The sequence below is a fragment of the Papio anubis genome, chromosome 2, assembly GCF_008728515.1.
Source record: "Papio anubis isolate 15944 chromosome 2, Panubis1.0, whole genome shotgun sequence".
Taxonomy (NCBI): Eukaryota; Metazoa; Chordata; class Mammalia; order Primates; family Cercopithecidae; genus Papio; species Papio anubis.
Window position 1 is genome coordinate 85,646,923 of NC_044977.1, and position 19,054 is coordinate 85,665,976.

Below are 19,054 nucleotides of genomic sequence, written 5' to 3' on the forward strand. Positions count from 1 at the left end.
CTCTCACTTTTCAGGTGGACAGAATGAAGACACCCAAGTGAGATAAGCCAGGTATACCTCCCAGCATGGTCCTTTGTCTTTTAAATCTGTCACAATAACACAGTTATCAGACCAGCAAGGTGTCATGTTTTATTGTTACTGTTTTGCAGCTTTGCTTGTTTCAGTCTCAATACCAGCAGCAGACTTTCTCATTGAGTATTAGAAAAAGAATTCCCTTGTCTCCTCTTGCCTATCTGGATCCTAACAGGAGAAGGTAACGTGTATCTCAGCACCTCTAGCCCTTGCCAGGAACTTGCCCTCTGGAAAAGCAATTGGAGCGGGGGTGGTAAAATGCTTAAAAAAGGCTTTAAAAATCAAGTTGCAACTATAATCAAACTTCATAGATGACAAATGTGAGTATCAAGAAGGTCAAAGTCCTGGAACAGAATTCAAAGCCAGTCTCTCAAAATATCTAAACATCGATTGATCCGTCATTTACCAGACTTGGTTTTGTAAGGTTATATGGTGGGTGTCAGGGCCTCATTTAGCAGATGCAAACAGCACTGTCAAGTTCCAAGGAATCACCGCCTCCTTGGACCCCTGATGAGCCAACCCCTCTCAAATTGGCAGCTACCCTCTGGCTTGGTTATTCACCTCCAGGTACCCTGAAGGTTGGGGGTATAATGTTCTGTGGTAACCTCTGCACTCACACGTACACTTGCAAACCACTCTCAAACTTTCTGAATCTTGGGACCCATTTGTCCATGTCTTAACAATCTCTCTTGTTTCAGAGAAAATAAATTGAAAAAACTTATTAACAGACTCAGGAAAGACTTCACCGTCTACCTACTAGCACTGGTGAAACACCAGTTTGATGCGTTAAGGGCCTGTGGCTCTCTGAAGATACATGGGCTGAGCATCTGGGTACTAGACCCGGAAACTCTCTGCCCACCATCCATCCAGGTCTCTTTGGAAGTCCAAGGAGACACTGTCAAACCCCAGTGTCCCCAGAGGGCCCACTCCTGGGTGTGGAGCTCTGCAGCCCCTCAGGCTAAGCACAGAGGCACAGAGGTTTATTAGTAAAATATAAACAAACAAACAGGACTTGGAACACTGATTTTTGTACAGGCAGGAGGAATTCCTCAGCATAGCTGCAGAACAGCTGAATACCCTGAAGCCATTTGTTACAAGATGAGTGTTTCCTCCCTCTGGCGGCTCCCCTAGCAGCCATACCACCTCCCAGAGTTCTGAAATGACTCATCAGGGCGGGAGAGGACTCCAGGACAGTGGACAGAAGCCAACAACAAGCGTGAGGAACAAAGGGTGGTGGAAGGGCTAACAGGCAGGTGAAAGCACATGCTGGGGCCCCCACGGTAGAACAGAGAAGAAAAATCTCAATAGGCCTGGAGTGGCCTAAATGATGTTTCTACCAGTAGTGGAATCCAGAAATGAAATAAGCTTCCCTTTGAATGTTCCATTTCAGGAGCTCCCTGGGCCCCTGTAGAGGATCCCTCCTACTCACTGATTGGTGAGTTGCTCAGCTCCGACAAACAGGTTGATTCTGGAGAGGCCCGTGCGAGTGCCGAGGAAGGCAACCTCCACGCCCTTGTCAGAATTCCTGAAACAGAACAGCGGACATCAGAGGAAGGCCTCTAGGCAGTAAGCAGATAATGCATTGCATTTTAAGACTCACAGAATGTTTTACCAAATAGTAGTTTTGAAACTTGAACTTTAAAAGAAGTTATAGAAACACACACACACACACACACACACACAAAAGCACAGATTGCCAACTTGTATCCCTAACAAAAGTTTTCACAGTAATATTGGCAAGAAAAATGAAGAACTTCCTGCCAACAAAAGCAGCATGTGGAAAAAATCTACTTCCAACCATACACACATCTTTATTTCAAGGTTCTGGGTGCAAGTTCAAAGAGATCAGGCTAAGAATGGGAAGGATTAGGGCTTAGGACTAGCTTTTTGCATTAATGCTACCAAGTTTATTCTTGGTCTTGAGATCATTTGTGGAATCTGTCATTAAAGCAACTGAGCCACGGTACCAAGTTTGCAGCATTCCACAGCCTGGAATTCCACGTGGTTGGAACTGGTTTTGACATCCACACAGTTGTGGGGGCACCCGCTTATCACTTCTACCAGATCACAGGCCTTGTTCTCACCACCAACCCCAAAGAGATGTGTAAAGAAATGGCTTCTTCCAATAGCCCTGTAGGAGGCTACACATAGGAACTCTAAGAAGGGCCTTGGTAAGGAAAACTAATATAAAAATTCACTAAATATCATTTTGTTTCAACTTCCAAGGCAAATTTTATATGCTTGAGTGTGTTCTTTAGGAGATTTGCAAGGCATATTTCTCCTGTGCAAAAAGCAAATGGCCTTTCTCCACAAACACATAATTTTCTTTTTTTTTTTTTTTTTTTCTTGAGACAAAGTCTGGCTCTGTCACCCAGGCTGGAGTACAATGGCACGATCTCAGCTCACTGCAACCTCCGCCTCCTGGGTTCATGCCATTCTCCTGCCTCAGCCTCCCGAGTAGCTGGGACTACAGGCACCCGCCACCACACCAGGCGAATTTTTTGTATTTTTACTACAGACGGGGTTTCACCGTGTTAGCCAGGATGGTCTCGATCTCCTGACCTCATGATCTGCCCACCTTGGCCTCCCAAAGTACTGGGATTATAGGCGTGAGCCACTGCGCCCGGCCCACAAACACATAATTTTATCCTAAAATAAATGTATGAAGAGAACACCAATTCTTGAGCCTGTTTCTCTGTCCTAAATGCTACTAGCAATTTGATCCAAAGCATTCTCCACATTATCTTCAAAGTAAGGTCATTCGGTTACTTGATCTTTGATGAAAGTCAAAGTGGTGGATGCTACCTTTAAGTATTTAAGGGCTGAATAAAAACCAACACTATGCATTTCTGCTTGTAGCCTACACCAAATTGGAAAGCCAGGCTGTCCAATCAGTTACAGATGTGGACTACAAAGCAAGTTACCATTTTGGAAATCTTTAGTATGTGTTAGGAATGAATCAGCAACCTTTGCTCAAGATTTTGAGTTTCATGAGAGCTGAAAAGAAACACTTCAAGGTTCACTAGAGAAAGAAACCCCAGGATGGGCTCAATTATTTGCCAGCTTCCCAGGAAATAAGATCTATGCCATGAAGGCAAGCAGTCCAAAGACACCCCTAATAATGAAAATGGCAGTCTCTCTGGGGCTCCAGTTTTGCATATTAAACAGCATACCTGACATCTCCATTTGGGACACTTTCAGCCATTTTAAGCTCATGATGTCTAGAAGAGAGACTGGCCATGCCCAGCCCTAAACCTGATCCTCCCCCAGTGTCTCTTGTGTTAGCAAATAGCACCATCTGTCCAATAGCTCATGATATAAACCTGGGAATGATCTTTGATGGCTCAACCTCCCTGCCCTCACATGACAAACCCATCATCAAGTCCTAGGGACCTTACCTCTGAAGCAAGCCACAAGTGGACCTCTTCTCTCTGTGCCCACTGCCCTGGTCCAAGTCACAAATCCCTGGGAAAACTGTAGGAACCTTTACTATTGTTCTCACCCCATTACCCTCTGTTCTCCACACAGCAATAGAGAGATCTTTTTGTAAAATGCAAATCTGATCATTTCCTTCCCCTTCTTAATATCCTTCAGTGATCTTCCAATGCTCTGAGTATAAAATCCAGAATCCTTAACCTGACTCTCAAGGTCCTGAGCCATGCGGCCCCTCTGCAGCCTCATCCTCTGACATCTTCCAGTCTATCCTCTATATGTCAGCTGTGTCCACCTTCTTTAAATTCTGCCAATGTGTCAAATACTTTCTCATCTCAGGGCCTTTGTATGTGCTGTTCCTAGAATGCTGCCTGAACCTTGAACTAGTTCCCATCTTCCTCCTCCACTTTAGATCTGTTACACTTTATGTGTCTTTACTTTTCCTTCAAAGCAGTTATGATTCTTAATAATACAGCACACTATATACCACAGGTGCCATGATGTTAAGAGCTCTATCTGTGTGGTTTCTCTCCATTTCTCCAACACCTCGGTCAGAGTCTGGCACATAACAGATACACAGTCAAGACTTGATGAGTGAATGAATGAAAATGAAAACAGAATGAATGTCAGGATGGAAGGGAAGATACAATGAGGGAATGAAATACTGAATCGAAAAATGAAGAGAAACAGGATGGAAGGGAAGATAAAAGGAGGGAACGAACAAAGGAAGAACAAGAAAGTGGAGAGAAATGAATCATGAACACATGAAGATATAAGAGAAAAGAAGATATAAGAGAAAAGGAATGGTTCTTCCTTTTCTTTTTAATCTTTAATACTCTACTTAAATTAAGAATAGTGAAGAGATAATAATAAGCTACTAAAGCAGTTCTCATCCTAGTCTTTGATATCAACTACCACGGCCTTGCCCGCAGCCCCTCCACCCTCCACTTCAGAAATAAAACCACAGGGTTATATCTGACACCCTATGAAATCAAGCTCTCACTTCTCCGTCCCACTCACAACCTAACCTGGCCCAGATCCCAAGCTCCCTCAAGAACTGCAAAGTAGAGAGAGCTGTGGCGAGGCAGGAAACGAAGTTCCCTTCTGCCTCCCTCTCTCTCGGAAGTGTCACCCTACCTCAGCGTACCAAATTTCATGTAACGTTAAAACTCAAACAAATTATATGTCAAAGCCAGGAGCTTGCCATCCAAGCCCGAGCCGCTAATCTGCTCTAGCTCTTGTGGTTTGGAGCTTGGGGGAAAATTAAAGAACTTTAACACCAGGCTCCTAAAACAGTTTAGTTCTTTAAACCATAACCATATTTCGGAGTGTTGGTGAGGAAATGGCCATGAAAGGAGGACACGTGCAACCACTTACTCAGATTTGTTGAGGGCCAGGCTGGTCCAATATGCTTCAATGGGGGCACTCACCACGGCATCAAAAAGGACTTCTTGGATCAATTCTTTATCACCTGTTGGGAGGGACAGACAAGAGGATGCTTTGGCAGGGCTGGAAGAGGGGCATGAGAGGCACTCATGGGCTCATTGTGCAGTGTCTGCAGGCTACTTTCTCATGAGGCGTGTTGCTTTATGAGTTAAGTTTCCACCAGTTGAAAATACGAAACAGTTCTGACACCCGGTATGCCTGCAACACAGGAGCCTCCAAAGCATTTGGGCAAGAAGGTAGTCAACTGAGAGGCTTGGGTGTCTCACACTTCCGTTTCCTGCTTTCTCACCCCATTGTGTGCTTCCTGCCATGGACCAGCAGGCTGAGTCCCAGATTTGGAGGCCACAGGCCAGTACTCCTTGAACACTTGGCTGTCATCATCCCATCTCTGTCCTCTCCTAAAACTGAAATTATTGAGCACCCTGAAATTCTCAGCCTGTTGTCACATGGGAAAGAGATACCATAGCTTAATAACCACTGGGATTCTTATTTTGTGATTCCTTCTATTTAAGAACTGTTTCATTTTATTTTTATTTATTTGCTTATTTTTTTGAGACAGGTTCTCACTCTGTCGCCCAGACTGGAGTGGAGTAGTACGATGTCGGCTCACCACAACCTCCGCCTCCCAGGCTCAAGCCAGTCTCCTACCTCAGCCTCCCAAGTAGCTGGGATTACAGGCACAGGCCACTACCACCTGGCTAATTTTTGTATTTGTAGTAGAGATGGGGTTTTACCATGTTGGCCAGATTAGTCTCAAATCCTGACCTCAAATGATCTGCCTGAATCGGCCTCCCAAAGTGGGATTATAGGCATGAGCCAATGCGCCCGGCCAAGAATCGTTTCATTTTAAAGGAGAATGTCTGTTCCCATCCAAAGGGACTCTTGGTAGAGCTCTGTGGAAGAGGCCAAGGAATGGGAGCATATGATAAGTCTAGGAGAGGCATCCTAGAACTCTCAAATCACTCTGCAGAGGAGGACAACTAATTATCACATGAGACAGGCCAGTCCTCACCTTGACTAGGAGCAAAAAAAAAAAGAGCTTTGCTGAAAAGCAAAAGCTAGAAACAACTTATCATCAGTAAGACAATGAATATATTAAGTTATGTAGTGGAATTCCATATAGTAATGCAAATAAATGCATTAAAGCTAAATGATCAACACAAATTTCAAAAATATAATGGGTGAAAATATAAGTTGTAGTACATATATATTTATGCACATATTGTATGTATTATATATAGTAATTCATATAATATACCATACATATAAGGTTTAATATATATTTTAAAATAAAATTGATGCTACATATTGTTTATAGATACCTACATATGTAGGAATAGCATTAAATTATTGAGACTAATGAACAAATACAGAAGGTCATTCTCTTTGGGAGGGAAATGAGGCTGAGCAAGGACCCAGGGACTTCAACCTTATCTGTAATGTCTCATTCCTTAAAAAGCACCTGGAGTAAGTATGGTAAAATATTAAGACTGCGTAAAGTTGGATGGTGACTACAAATGTATTATTTATATTGTCTCTATACTTTTGTTTTTTAAATATGTCCTTAAAAAGTCAAAGACAATGACATATTGGGCTTGTAGGATATCCATCTGATCCTTTCGCCACCAGCGCATATCCCGAAAAGTAAATCCATTCTATGGAGATGTCGTTTAGTAGTTGGATAATCTCCTTAAACCTCTCATAGGATTACGTATGTAAAGCACTTTTCATGTCATTGAATACATAATGCTTGTTTAGAGGTGGGGGCAGATATCATGATCAGTTTTGGTGGCTCTCACCCTGCCCAAACTGTAGCTACTAGAGTTATCCTGTGAGAGTATAGGGTCTGCTCCTGCTTTTGAGGGGCATCCCGGGCTGCTGCTGCTCTTCCTGTCTCTTTTGCACCAGCTGAGAGATTTCTTACTCACTGAGCTCCCCTAGAAGGGGATGCTTGGTAGGTAGGACACTCAGCATGTACCACACTGAGAGGCTATGTGACCCTGTCGTGACCCCATTCTTGGGAGAACCAGGAGACCTAGATACAGCCTTGAATGAAACACAACCTACCTCCAGCCTTGGTTTCTCATTTGCAAAATAAGGGAGATGAGGAAATATTTACAGTCCCTTCCAGTTCTAACATTTCCATCCTATTCAGTTGCTTGACTAAATGGTTCAGAAGGGGACAAAGCCCAGTGCAAATAGTTAAACCAGGATTGGGGATTCTGTGCAATTTTCCAAAATCCACATTCTTTCTCCTGTTCCTACAGGAAGAGATATTTGATTGGATTTCATGTGACTGATAATCTCTGCCAAAGCAAAGCTTCCCTTAAAAACTGAGGCCAAAAAATAGTTTTGAGTTCATTCCCCACCATTACCCCTGAAAACACGACACACTTTTGAAGGCATACTCACACTGGAGCAGAGGTTCTTTGCCTTTGAGGTAGAGCTTAATCGCTTCCAACTGAGACAGATGGCGGTGCTCAGGGTGTAGGTCAGTGTTGCAGTAGGACCTAAGAACATGACATGGCCCAAAAGAAGAGCATGTCAATATTTACAGCATCTGCTTCCTTTGCCTTGGAACCAGGAAAACTGGGCAAGGGAGCACAAACCATGCAGAATCAAAGAGGGCAATGAAGGATGCCATAGTCAAGGAGGGATGGTTTAATTCTTACCATTCATCTGCCAAGGACACATCGGGATGTTCTAAGTCATGCAGGCCTAGGGGTCAAGGAGAAGGGGTTCATGAGTAAGCACCACTTCCCCGATCCTCCTGTGTGCTTCAGATATTCTAGGGTAGGGCTGTGGGGTGGGTTAAGGGTAGACATCAACCCTAAGGGACCTGCCTTGGAGCAGGGACTCTGAGCAAAATAAACGAGTTCCCTTCCAGGCAGGACTCTCTCCCCATCTCCACCTCACTCAGCCAGCACAGCTACCTTCCCTGGCTGTTCATCCCAGGAAAACCTTAACCCCTTGAAGACAGAGGATACACAAATGAGTCTGGAGGGAGACGCTTAACAGGACTTTTAGAAACACTCAATCTGGTGCTCCATTTAGTCTCAGTTGGGAACTGGGCTAGGCCACTGACCTCCTGTGTGATGTCAACAAGTTACTTTACTTCTCTGAATGTCAGTTTCTTCATGTGAAAAGCAGGAATAATAGTCCCTAATTGATGTGTGGCTGTGAGGGTGAAACTATAGGTTGAACAATATGAAGTCGTCAATACTCAAGTGTTTTTGAGCGGCAAAGACTGCTAGTTGTTACAGGATCCTAAGTGAAAATGGTCATCCTTTGGGAAGAAAACTAGGGGAGCTGGTGCTTGCAGGGAATCTGGGAGTTTTTAGAGAAGGTTCCAGACCATCCTATCTCTGCAAGGATTACTGTTTCTTTGCACTTTTAAGTGGCTTGATCTTAATGGGTTATCAGCAGACATACACTTCTGAATGATGACCTCAGGAACTCCCATGATGCTTATAGCCTGTTTTGGGAAGTTAGTTTCTTAAATGACAGATAGCATCTTACTACACTCAGGACTCCAGTTTCCTTCTCAAATACAAATCTGTAAAAGAAGTAGCAAAATACTAGACCTATCACACAATTCTGCTTGATTTTACAGAAAATAGAGAATACATTAGAATGAACACCATTGCATATAATCCAAGTGGCCATATCCAGGCTCCAACACCTATAGGCTGAATGACCTTGGGGATGCCATGTCAGCTCTTTGAGTTATATCTACCATGAGATACAAGTAATACTGCATCACTCACAAGTGCCAGAAAACAGTTAAATGGGATAGGGATTAGTCCCTAGTGCAATCCATCCATCTGTGCAGCCTTTCTTCTTTTTTTCCTTTCCCAACCAACCAACTTTCCTTCCTTCCTTTTGCCCTCCTCCCATTCCTTTCTTTTTTCTATAATTTTACTGAGCATCTGCTATACGCCAGGTATGATTCTAGGCCCTGAGAATATAGCAGTGAATAAAGCAAGACAAAAATCACTGCCTTCATTGTTTTTAATTTCTACTGGCAGAAAAGAGATAGTAAATTATATTAAAATTTAACTTGAGTGCATATCAGATGGTGGCGAGGGCTAAAAAGGAAAAGGGAACATGGAACAAGAACAGGGAGGACCAAGAGATAAGGGGGGTGGGGGGCCGGGAAGAGAGAGAGAGAGAGAGAGAGAGAGAGAGAGAGAAAGAGACCATTGTAACTATGGAGGTCAGGAAAGGCTTCACTGAGAAAGTGACCTGAATGAGGCAAGGAAGAGTCATGTAGGTGACAGGGAGGGTGCTCATGGCAGAAGGAATAACAAGTGCAAAGTCCCTGAGAAGGGACTGTACCTTCCCAGAAAACTGGGTTAAGGGTGTCAAGTCTGTTTTTCTAGCTGCAGTTTCCATCCTCCCAACATCATTCACAAAATCCTCTCTGGCTGTATTTCACAGGACCTATAAATGAAACTCAGAAGAGATGAGATCTATCAGGAAGATCTTTTTGACTGCTTCTTCTCTGGGTTCCTAGGGCACCAAGGAAATTTAATTGTTCTCTTATTCTTTCACCTCTGATGTTGGTCCTTCTGATAAAAATCACATCTACTGATGATTTGAACTGCTGACAATAATGACCTAAGCTCTAATTTGTTGAACAATTACCATGTGCAATACATATAAAAGATACAAAGTGGCCAGGCACAGTGGCTTACGTCTGTAACCCCAGCACTTTGGGAGGCCGAGGGCGAATCACGAGGTCAGGAGTTCGAGACCAGCCTAACCAACATGGTGAAATCCTGTCTCTACTGAAAATACAAAAATTAGCCAGGAGTGGTGGCACGCGCCTGTAATCCCAGCTACTCAGGGGGCTGAGGCAGGAGAATCACTTGAACCTGGGAGGTGGCGGAGGTTGCAGTGAGCCAAGATCACACCATTGCACTCCAGTCTGAGCGAGAGAGCAAGACTCCATCTCAACAACAACAACAACAACAAAAGATACGAAGTGTTGAAAAAGATTAAAAGATTCATAAAAGAAACAATTTCAGCAGGTAGAACTATAGCCCATACCTTCAATCTCGGTAATGACTTTTTATATTTTTGACCAAAATCTACCTATTTGCCATCTTTGTAATCTCTGGCATTGGCAAAGCATGTGGAAAATTCCTACATTCTGTAGGGAGTTATTCCTTATTGAAGATCCTATAGAAGTGTGGTTGCCAACCCCAAGGAACTCCTTCCCTCTCCAAGAACAGAACAATAATCACACCATGGCTCCTGGAGATGATGAGACCCTCTACTAGTTGGCCCAAGGGGAAGCAACTTTCTTAAGTTCTATTACTCAGCAAAGCTGGCAGGATTGTCAGTCTTTTTATTTACAGAGGACCAACAGAGAGAGGAAGATATGACCTCATTTGTGTGAATAAGCAGCTACTCTCCCCCTTGCTGAGGATTTGAGCTAATTTCTTGCATAGTGGTTACAGTTAGCTCTGAAATTCTATGTGACCGTTTAGCCTCACAGCTGTGGAACATACAGGAAGAAGATAGTGACTGAAAAAGAATCCAAAAGACAATGCAAAACAACTGTGTGTATCTGTGTCTCCATGCATGCGCGCGCGCGCGCGTGTGTGTGTGTGTGTGTATGTGTATGTGTGTGTAAGAGAGAGAGACAGAGAGAGAGGAAGGGAGGGACAGGCCCATGTATTGAAGATTGACCAAGGGAACAGACCCATGAGAGGCAATTAATCCCTTAATAACCTCTCCTTCTATTGTTCTGATCATGAGTTGTTTCTTCAGTTTGACCTCACATGGCTTAGACATGAATTTTCTGGCTTAATGGGCAGTGATGTCCACAGAGCCAACATGGCCCATAGAGCCAGAAAATTCTAGAAGTGAAAACATGATCCTGAGAACACATCCTGGAGAGTGTCTTGCCCAAGTCAGAGTTGCCTGTGTTCTCTGGTGTGTCTCTGGGAAGAGAGACCACACGGTTAGCTCTTTGGTGGGCACATTCTGCGTTCTGCCCAGCTCACAGTGAGCCCCTCTAATCTCCTTTCCACCCCCATACAATCTCACAATTACTTGGGAAGCACAAACCAACATCCCTGAAACAACATGGGCAGGGACCATCGGCAGTAAACCAGAGGCTATCTAGGAGTTTGGCGTCTCAGGGAACATTCACCTCCTTCTTCATGCCCTGTGGCATCACCTGAGAGTGCTGTGGATGGCCCAGCTTCCGGAAGCTCACCACATGCGTGTATAATCAGTTCTGACCAATTAAAACTTGGCTTATAATTGACCTTCCTATTCCTGACTGTCTTCCCTATGGATATCCAGAAAGACTACTGCTCTGGGCCAACTCCTTCTCTGTGGATATGCAAAACCTAATGACGTGCAAGTGAGTCACTCAAGGCAACTCAGGGAGTGGGGCCCTTCAGAAACGATGTCTACCACCCCGTGAGCTCCTAATGCTGGGACAGGTAACCTCTCTGAACTACCGGGTAGTTGGGAGAAGACAAGGACAGCACGTGTGACAGCAATTTTAAAATTTAAAGAGCTATCACAACTGCTCCTGTTTGCTGAGAGTTTACTGTGCCTCTGTGCTTTATGAAGACAAGAGGGTCTGGGAACTTCAAGGTGCTACTTACTCCCTCTGACCTATGTAAATCATTTAAATGGTCACATTTCCCATCGCAGCCAGGGCTGCCATGAAACACAAGTGAAATATGTGGCTCAACTGTGTAGGAGAGACTAAGGCTCTCATATCTCTGTTTTCATGGTTTCCCCTGGGCATGAGTTATTTCATAAATTTGTATTTCTCCCAAGTACCAATTTTTATGTATGAGAAGAATATAGTTGAGGGATGATTCCTATTTACTTATATTCTGCTTTCATCCACAAAGCTGTTAATTATGAGTAACTCACAGTCAATAGCATCGTGGATGAAAGCAGAATATAAGTAAATTAAATCACAACCCTGAATTAGAATTCCTGCCATTCTGAATTCTAGGCACAACAGGGAAGAAGAAAGGTATTAAGAATATCAAGTAGGCATTTGTTTGAGTGGGATGTCCAAGGGACTGGTCAGAGGTGTGGACAGATGAACAAGTTCTTCAGCTAACTCAATAGCTGGCTCCCGAGCTTTCTTCCCACACCAAAGGATAAGACGAGCCAGGCAGCATCTTACCTTCTTCGATGGTTACATTCCCTCGGAAGAAATATTTCCCATGACCTCTGGAGAGCGCCACACCTAAACTGTGCAGAGAGACAAAGCAGATCTTGAAATCCCTGGCATTAACTCGAATAGACTTGTGGGCTAACATTTTTTAATTTTTCATTTTTCACATTTCCATTTTATAATCTGTAAACAATTTTTCCAACTGTTTACTTTCAAAACCCCACTGATTATCACTGGTGTTGGTTTTTCTTAGGTTCAATCAGCTGCTTCAAAGTCATTTCTGATTGGAAATGCCAGCAGCAATTGGCTACTCTTTGTGTTTTCAGAGTTGTGGCAAACTGCTCGCCCTTCCAGCAAGCCCTTCTCTCAGATGCCCTCCCAAGGACTATGCGGCCTACTCTTTATACACCCTTGCCCTGCATTCAGCCAGAGATGGGTCTCTCCATCCTCTAGAGTTTGGGACTCAGGAAATTGACCCCTTCTCAAGGGCAAAAACAAAAACTTCCTCTACCACATGAGTGTAACCGCATTGGTGTTGCAGGCTTCTTTGCCCAATCCTCTCCCTGGTCTAATAGGTTTTTCACACTCACTGGTTTGATTTAAGATCCATTCTGTTTTTGTCTAAAGCAAGAGACTGTGTTTTTAAAACACAGTCTCTTACTTTAGAAAGACTACTTGGCAAACCCACTTAGCAGCTCATGTGTTCCTTGTTTGCTCCTGGTTCCACATGGAATCCACCCATGATCCTTGGCAGTTTAGGACAACAATGCTAGAATTTATTTTTCAGATTATTCTATAGTCAGTAAACTCCTTCTCTCCTTAGCTCTGAGACACCAGTTCAGGAACATGAAGCAGGCCTACTGAAATAAATTTTTACAAAACGAATTACAACACTAAGTTAATAGTAGTGGGAATTTTAGAATGCTACATACACATCTGAAAGCAGGCAATGAGGCAAAGCCATTTTTCAGGACTGTTACAAAGAGAAACAACAGGATTCAAAAGTAGACAAGCACACAAGGACAGTTCAGAGAAATGGAAACAGAGGCACAACATGTAGGGATGGATATGCCACCTCCAGGTTTGAAGGATTGTTTTTTTTTGGTCATGGAAATAAAAGGTGAAATGGAACTCACAAAGCAGCAAGTTCAATGGTTAAGGACCCTGGTAAACCTCTGCACTTGTCTTCACCCTTAGCGGGAACCCCCAAAGCATAGTTGCTTGACAATGAGATGCAAAGCCACGGCAGATTGAGTGAGTTCTCCTAGGTGAGCCTGAACCATCTCCCCCCCTTCTGGAAAACAAAAGCAGCCTGGGAAAAGCCCCTTCCTCACTCTTTCCAGCCTTTTGGCAGGGTGTTTGGTTATCTTCAGATGATGAGCTCTGAGAGTGTCAGCAGGTTTTGTACAAACACAACTGATGGGTCTGATGGAATGTCCATGTATTATGGTCAGCTCTACCTGAAAGGAGTACCCTTGATGTCTGTATAATAGTAGTCATTTGTCATCACCAAAACCCGTTTCTAGATTGAAAAAAAAAAAAAGTCGTAGAGAAAAGAAAACATGGTTAGTCTGCTAAGTGACGTCTTCAGAAATAAATAAAAACAAATGGACACACTATGATCAGGTTAACAGTACTACATGAATCTTGTTTGAGATAAGTAAAGACAAGAGAAAAATGATCTCAGCGAAAGATATTTATTCCAGATATAGCTTTCAAAGCTAATTTTTCACAGTGGTTTGTTTTAAATTAAGCGGCAAAAATGTTTGAGAAAAATGTACCCCTTTGTCCACTGTCTTCTTCACCTCCATGGAAAACTTCCCCGTCTTTCGATTCACCATAGCATTTCTCAACTAAAATGACAAAAGAAAAGTGTGTTAGTTCTTCCCTGGTTTATCATGTAATCTGGACACCTTGTATCCTCAGTGTGCCGTGGAGCCTTATACCTCGAAAACAGACTGAAGAAAAAACACCCAGCTGCTCGTGTACAATGGGAGACAGGCGAACAACAATAAATAAGTGACCTTCATCTTCAATTTGGGGAGCTCGTGTAAACTTCAGGACAATAACAAAAGAGCCTCGACAATACTGACGAATCCCGGGAGTCAGAGAGTGAACTCCTGGAGACCTGCTAAAATGCAGAGCAAGAATGTCTCTGGGGACGAGGTACGTTTTCAAAAAGGGTACTGATTTGTCATGGAGAAATCACTTTTCGAAACATAATCGAGTTAAAGACGTTTTCCTACACAGTAGTTAAAAAAAAAAAAAAAAAGGCCAAGACTTTGGAAGACAGGGGTTAGCCTTTCCTAAGATGAATCATCTTTAAATGCTCCCTGAGAAATCTGGGTCAATTAATGACCTTGCTGATGAGGCAGTGAACAGGAGCGACCCTGTATCTGATTTTTGGAGGTCCTGTTTAGGAGCAGTGAGCCTGGCTCTCCTCCCCCACCCCCGGCTGACCTCATCTAATTACATGTGGCCCTTCCATGAGTTCAGAGGAGGACAGCAGACACGGTGATGAAAGATGTGCCGTCATGGGCACCAAGGCAAGACGACAGAGAAGGCCAGTTAATGGAATAGGAGCAAACGCTGACATGCCACAGCCTGTCAAGAAAGGTTCTCTCTCCACCCCTCTCTTGTCTTTTTCATCTTTGCCCCTTTTCTCCTTTGAGGAGCTTGAGTAAGATCTGGCCGATAGAAAACTGCAACACTAGCAAGCAACCTAAATTTGATTCGAGGCTGTGTAGATTTGGGTTTGCAATCTCATCTTCAGTGTGAGTGAGTAAACGCATAATTTTTAGCTGGAGGCATGTATAAAATAAAACATATATTTTACTCTAGATTTTTTTTAACAACACATAATGGGCATTTCTGGAAATATTTTCCCATTTTAACTTTTGTGGTTTTGGACATGGAGAGCTGGTCCTAATTAAGTCTACTTTCTAACTTTTAAAGAACGGCTCGATTTATCTTTAACATGGTTTTCATTTTTCCTCTTTCTGGTGCCTGCCTAAAGCCATTTGGGACCTTCTCCTCTCACACTCTCCAGGCAAACTAGAGATGAGGTAAGCCTCTCTGTGTCTCCATGGCACCCCGCCCCCAACTCCCAGTAGCACAGAACAATCAGCATGGGGGTCTGGGAGTGTCCAAGGCCAGGGTCACTGGTGCCTCCTTTAGTCTTGCTCTTTTCTGAAATCATAACGAAAACAGGTTATACTTATTGAACCTACTTGTGAGGTAGGATGGCACTGTAGGTAAGAAATGGACTCTGGAGCCAGAGCTTTACGATCTTGGCTATCTCGATCACTTACCATCTCTGTGACTCAGTTTTCTCTTCTGAAAAATGGAACTAATGCCAGCACCCATCTCATTAAGTTGTAGTGAAGACTGATGAGTCAATATTTCGAAGAGTGCCTGGTGCCTCCTAAGCACTCAATACGTGTTAGCTATCCTCCATCATCACCAACACCATAGTCAACAGCATCTTTATCATCGTTATCCTCATTACCATCTTCCTCATTTTCACTTAGTGTCAGACACCTTTCAGTAGCTTAAGGCATCGGGATTCGGACTTGAGTTTGCTTGACGCAGATGCCCAAGCTCAATGTTTACATTTCCAAGGTAAACTTTTTGACTTTGAACCATGTAAGAAATACCTCTTACTCTGATGATGCCCCTCTCATCTCCTATTTTAGTAGACTTCGCTGCTATGTTGCTCATGAACCACTAAATGGATTTTGTGACCTCTCTTCCAATTCCCCACGTTGAAAATTGCTGCTCTTAACTGCCTGTAGGTTTGCATAGACCAAAACGGAGACAGCCCCAGGTAAAGAGGTAAATCACGATATCAATGTTCAAGTTTTGCCACTGACACAAGCCAGCTGTCCCGTGACCTCTCTGTGACTCACTTTCTTCCCGTTCATTCATTCTGTCTAAAGTGTTCATGAGTGAGGACTCCCAGACCCGAGGGATCCTGTCAGGTGCTATAAAAACGGAGGTCATCAGATTCCTATGAAATTCAGATACTACTGAGAGATACTACTTACTGAGCTCTTACTGAGCTCTTACTGTGTGTCAGGCACAGATTTTAAAACCCTCAAACTTATCTGCTGAGGCGCTGTTATTATCCCCATTTTACAGGTGGAGAAATAGACACAGATAAGAAGTTTGCCCAGGGTAACGAGGCCTCTGCCTCTTCAGCCCATGCTCTTAACCTCTGCTTCCCAAGTCAGAAGAGAAAGCACTTGGACAAAATTAAATATTTTATAGCATTAATATAAAAATCATATAGTATTTCTGAGCTTTTAAAAAACCAAATAAAATGTTTTAAAAATTGACCATGTCATAGTCTGAGGTCCTAACTTCCTGGCAGACTCTTCTACAAGCTCTAAGTACTATGATCTAGGGTTGACGGGAAGGTGGTTTTCTCCTCCTTGCCAGAGGAGGAAAGGGAGTTTGATGATTTAATAGACTGTCCTGTGAGAATACAGCATTGTGAGGCGGAGCATTCTAGAAATGTCACTTTTTTATCTTAGGAGGCTGTGGCTTGAGAAAAGGAGCAACTTGCCCAGAATCACAGTCACTGGCACCCCTAGGTTGTAAGATGGCAGAGGAGTCCTAAACACAGGCCAAAGTGATGGGGAAGAGCAATGCAATCTGTCCCCACCTAGGGAAGGGAAGGTGTGATGTTCGCTGCTTTGAACTTGCCACTGCCTGGATTTACGACAATGAACAACTGGAAAAATGCAAACGGCCTGGCAGAGGAAAATTTCCAAACAAGTTTTGATGTGCCCATATGTTCGCATATTATGTAGTCATTAAAAACCCCATGTGCAGCTGTTCAACTTAACACATAGAGAAAGGCAAATTAAAACATCAGTGGCATACCTTGATTTTTCCATATCAGATATCAAGCATCTGCAAGTGTGATAATGCAGTGGACATTAAAGCAGCTTGTACCACAGTGTACTCAATAAAATAAGAGGTAAAATCTCCTCAGGCTGAAAATACTCATCTGGCGACAGTGATAGCCTCTCCACTCTCTGAGAACCACCCTTTCCCCTGGGCCCTGCACTGTCCAGTTCAGATGTGCTTCTCCAGAGCCCCTGGTGAATCTGTCTCTCTTCTGCAGTGCTGAAGCTGCAGCTGCTTGGATAACCACTCAAAACACCCACTTTCCTGCCAACCTCATTACAGCTGGAAGCCATGTTTCCTGTTTCATTGTTAGCTTGCTACTCTGACCGGCCATGTTACAGCTCATTAAAGCAGCTTTCCCCAGAGGTTCACTGGCCACCTTAAGTTGTATGTATGATTATGGAATGATAGCTCGTGCTCCTAATGGTGGCTCATTGTCCACATTAGAACATGAGTCTCACCTTTTCTGGTGCACAGGCAGCCTGCATTTCTAAGCCCCTAAAGACATGCAACCACGGACAAGCTGGCGGATTAGAGAGGAAGGGAGACACAGTGGATAAACAGGTCTGTCATTCCCAAGCAAGCATTGAACCAGCGTAGGAAAACAGACTTGGGCATGGAGAACCTGTACAACATTCTCTCTCTCTTCCTCCTCCCCTATGGGTCAGCCTGGGTTTGGAGCAGGTGAGGGAGTGTTGTGATTAGTCTGGGTGTCCAGAGCTCAAGCATGAGCTGGAGAGACACTCTGGGAAGGGTATAAAAAAGAATCAAATAAATGATTCTCAGAAGGTCTCAGAAATATGCCCCAGGAAAAAGGCTTTTTTGCCTTATAGGGCTTCAGGCAAAAAAGACTCCGGAGAAATTTTCCATCAGAGTCATCACGGGTATGAAGCAATGTAGTTGCCTAGAGGGTAGTAGGGGAAAAAAGGCTTATACCACAACGGAAGGCATTGTAGTTAGATTCAAAGTAGAATCTATGGGGCAGTATTCACAACAATACCATGCAGACAAACATCTGTTTAGCAGCTACTACGTGCAAGGCACTTCCCATCTTTTCTGCACCCCGAAAGGAAGATAACCCATATACTATGCATCACTGAAATAGAGTCTTCAAGGACTCCTGGACTCAAGGAATTAAGGGCTCTCTCTATGCAATATCCAAGTGTCAAGAGCACGGCTCTGTGGGCCAGGCTGCCTGAGTTAGAATCCACACTCTATGTCCTTAGGCCATTACATCCATTCTCTACCTCAGCTTCTCTACCTGTAGAATGGAGAAAACAAAAACACCCATTTCATAGGTTTACTGTGAGAAATAAATAAGTCCACTCATGTATATCACTTAGAATGGTACTGGTGTATAGGAAGAGCTAATATATGGCAGTTATTATTTATATGAGTTTTTTCTATTAGTAGATATAATCACATTCAATGTGGAAAGCTTGGGAATGACTGAAAGTTAATAGGAACAAAACAAAAAAATCATCCTTAATTCCTTGTGCCATCTCTGAAAATTTACAACCAAAGGATACACGCTATTTTTAAGATAAGTTTCCCTTCCCAGAGGGGATCTACACTGGCGATTCAGACTGGGCTATGCATGTCTCAAAATCCTCTGCTGGCACATGAGTACCCCAAAGATCTGCTCTATTTACTGTATTCCTGACCTGATGCCTAACTCATCCTGAAGAGTGGGACAGAAGTCCTGCTCATACTCCTCTAAATAATTTTAAATTGTTGTCTTTTTTTCTTTTAATTTTAGCCAGTCTATTTTATATGCATTTTAACAGTATATATGAACTTACTTCAATTTTGGAAGTATGCAGGTTATAACTGTGGTTATTAAATTCAGGAGCCTACTTCCTAGAGAAGTAGAACTCACCTTCCAATAAGTTCTCTGCATCCGGGCGGACTCCACTGCTTCTTCCTCAGTGGGCTGTGCTTACATGGTCTTTCCTAGATTTCGATCTAAACCCTGTCCTCTGCTACTGAGGTGCAAACCCCAATGCCCAGCACATGGACATGTGAGATTTT

General features: G+C 43.4%; 1 protein-coding gene across 5 annotated transcripts in view; it reads right to left on the bottom strand.

Moving 5' to 3' along the window:
- The window catches only part of CACNA2D3 (calcium voltage-gated channel auxiliary subunit alpha2delta 3), a 928,576-nt gene that overhangs the window by 176,339 nt on the left and 733,183 nt on the right, over positions 1-19,054 (bottom strand). For all 5 annotated transcript variants that reach the window (XR_643716.2, XR_643717.2, XM_003894282.2 and 2 more), the window contains 7 exons: positions 13,891-13,962; positions 13,570-13,631; positions 12,119-12,186; positions 7,623-7,668; positions 7,363-7,460; positions 4,882-4,975; positions 1,502-1,597 (listed from right to left, as the gene is read on the bottom strand). Coding sequence is in view for 3 of the 5 variants with exons in the window: in XM_003894282.2 (XP_003894331.1) it covers positions 1,502-1,597; positions 4,882-4,975; positions 7,363-7,460; positions 7,623-7,668; positions 12,119-12,186; positions 13,570-13,631; positions 13,891-13,962 (536 nt within the window). In the remaining 2 variants the exon portion in view is untranslated. The remainder of the gene's footprint in view (positions 1-1,501; positions 1,598-4,881; positions 4,976-7,362; positions 7,461-7,622; positions 7,669-12,118; positions 12,187-13,569; positions 13,632-13,890; positions 13,963-19,054) is intronic.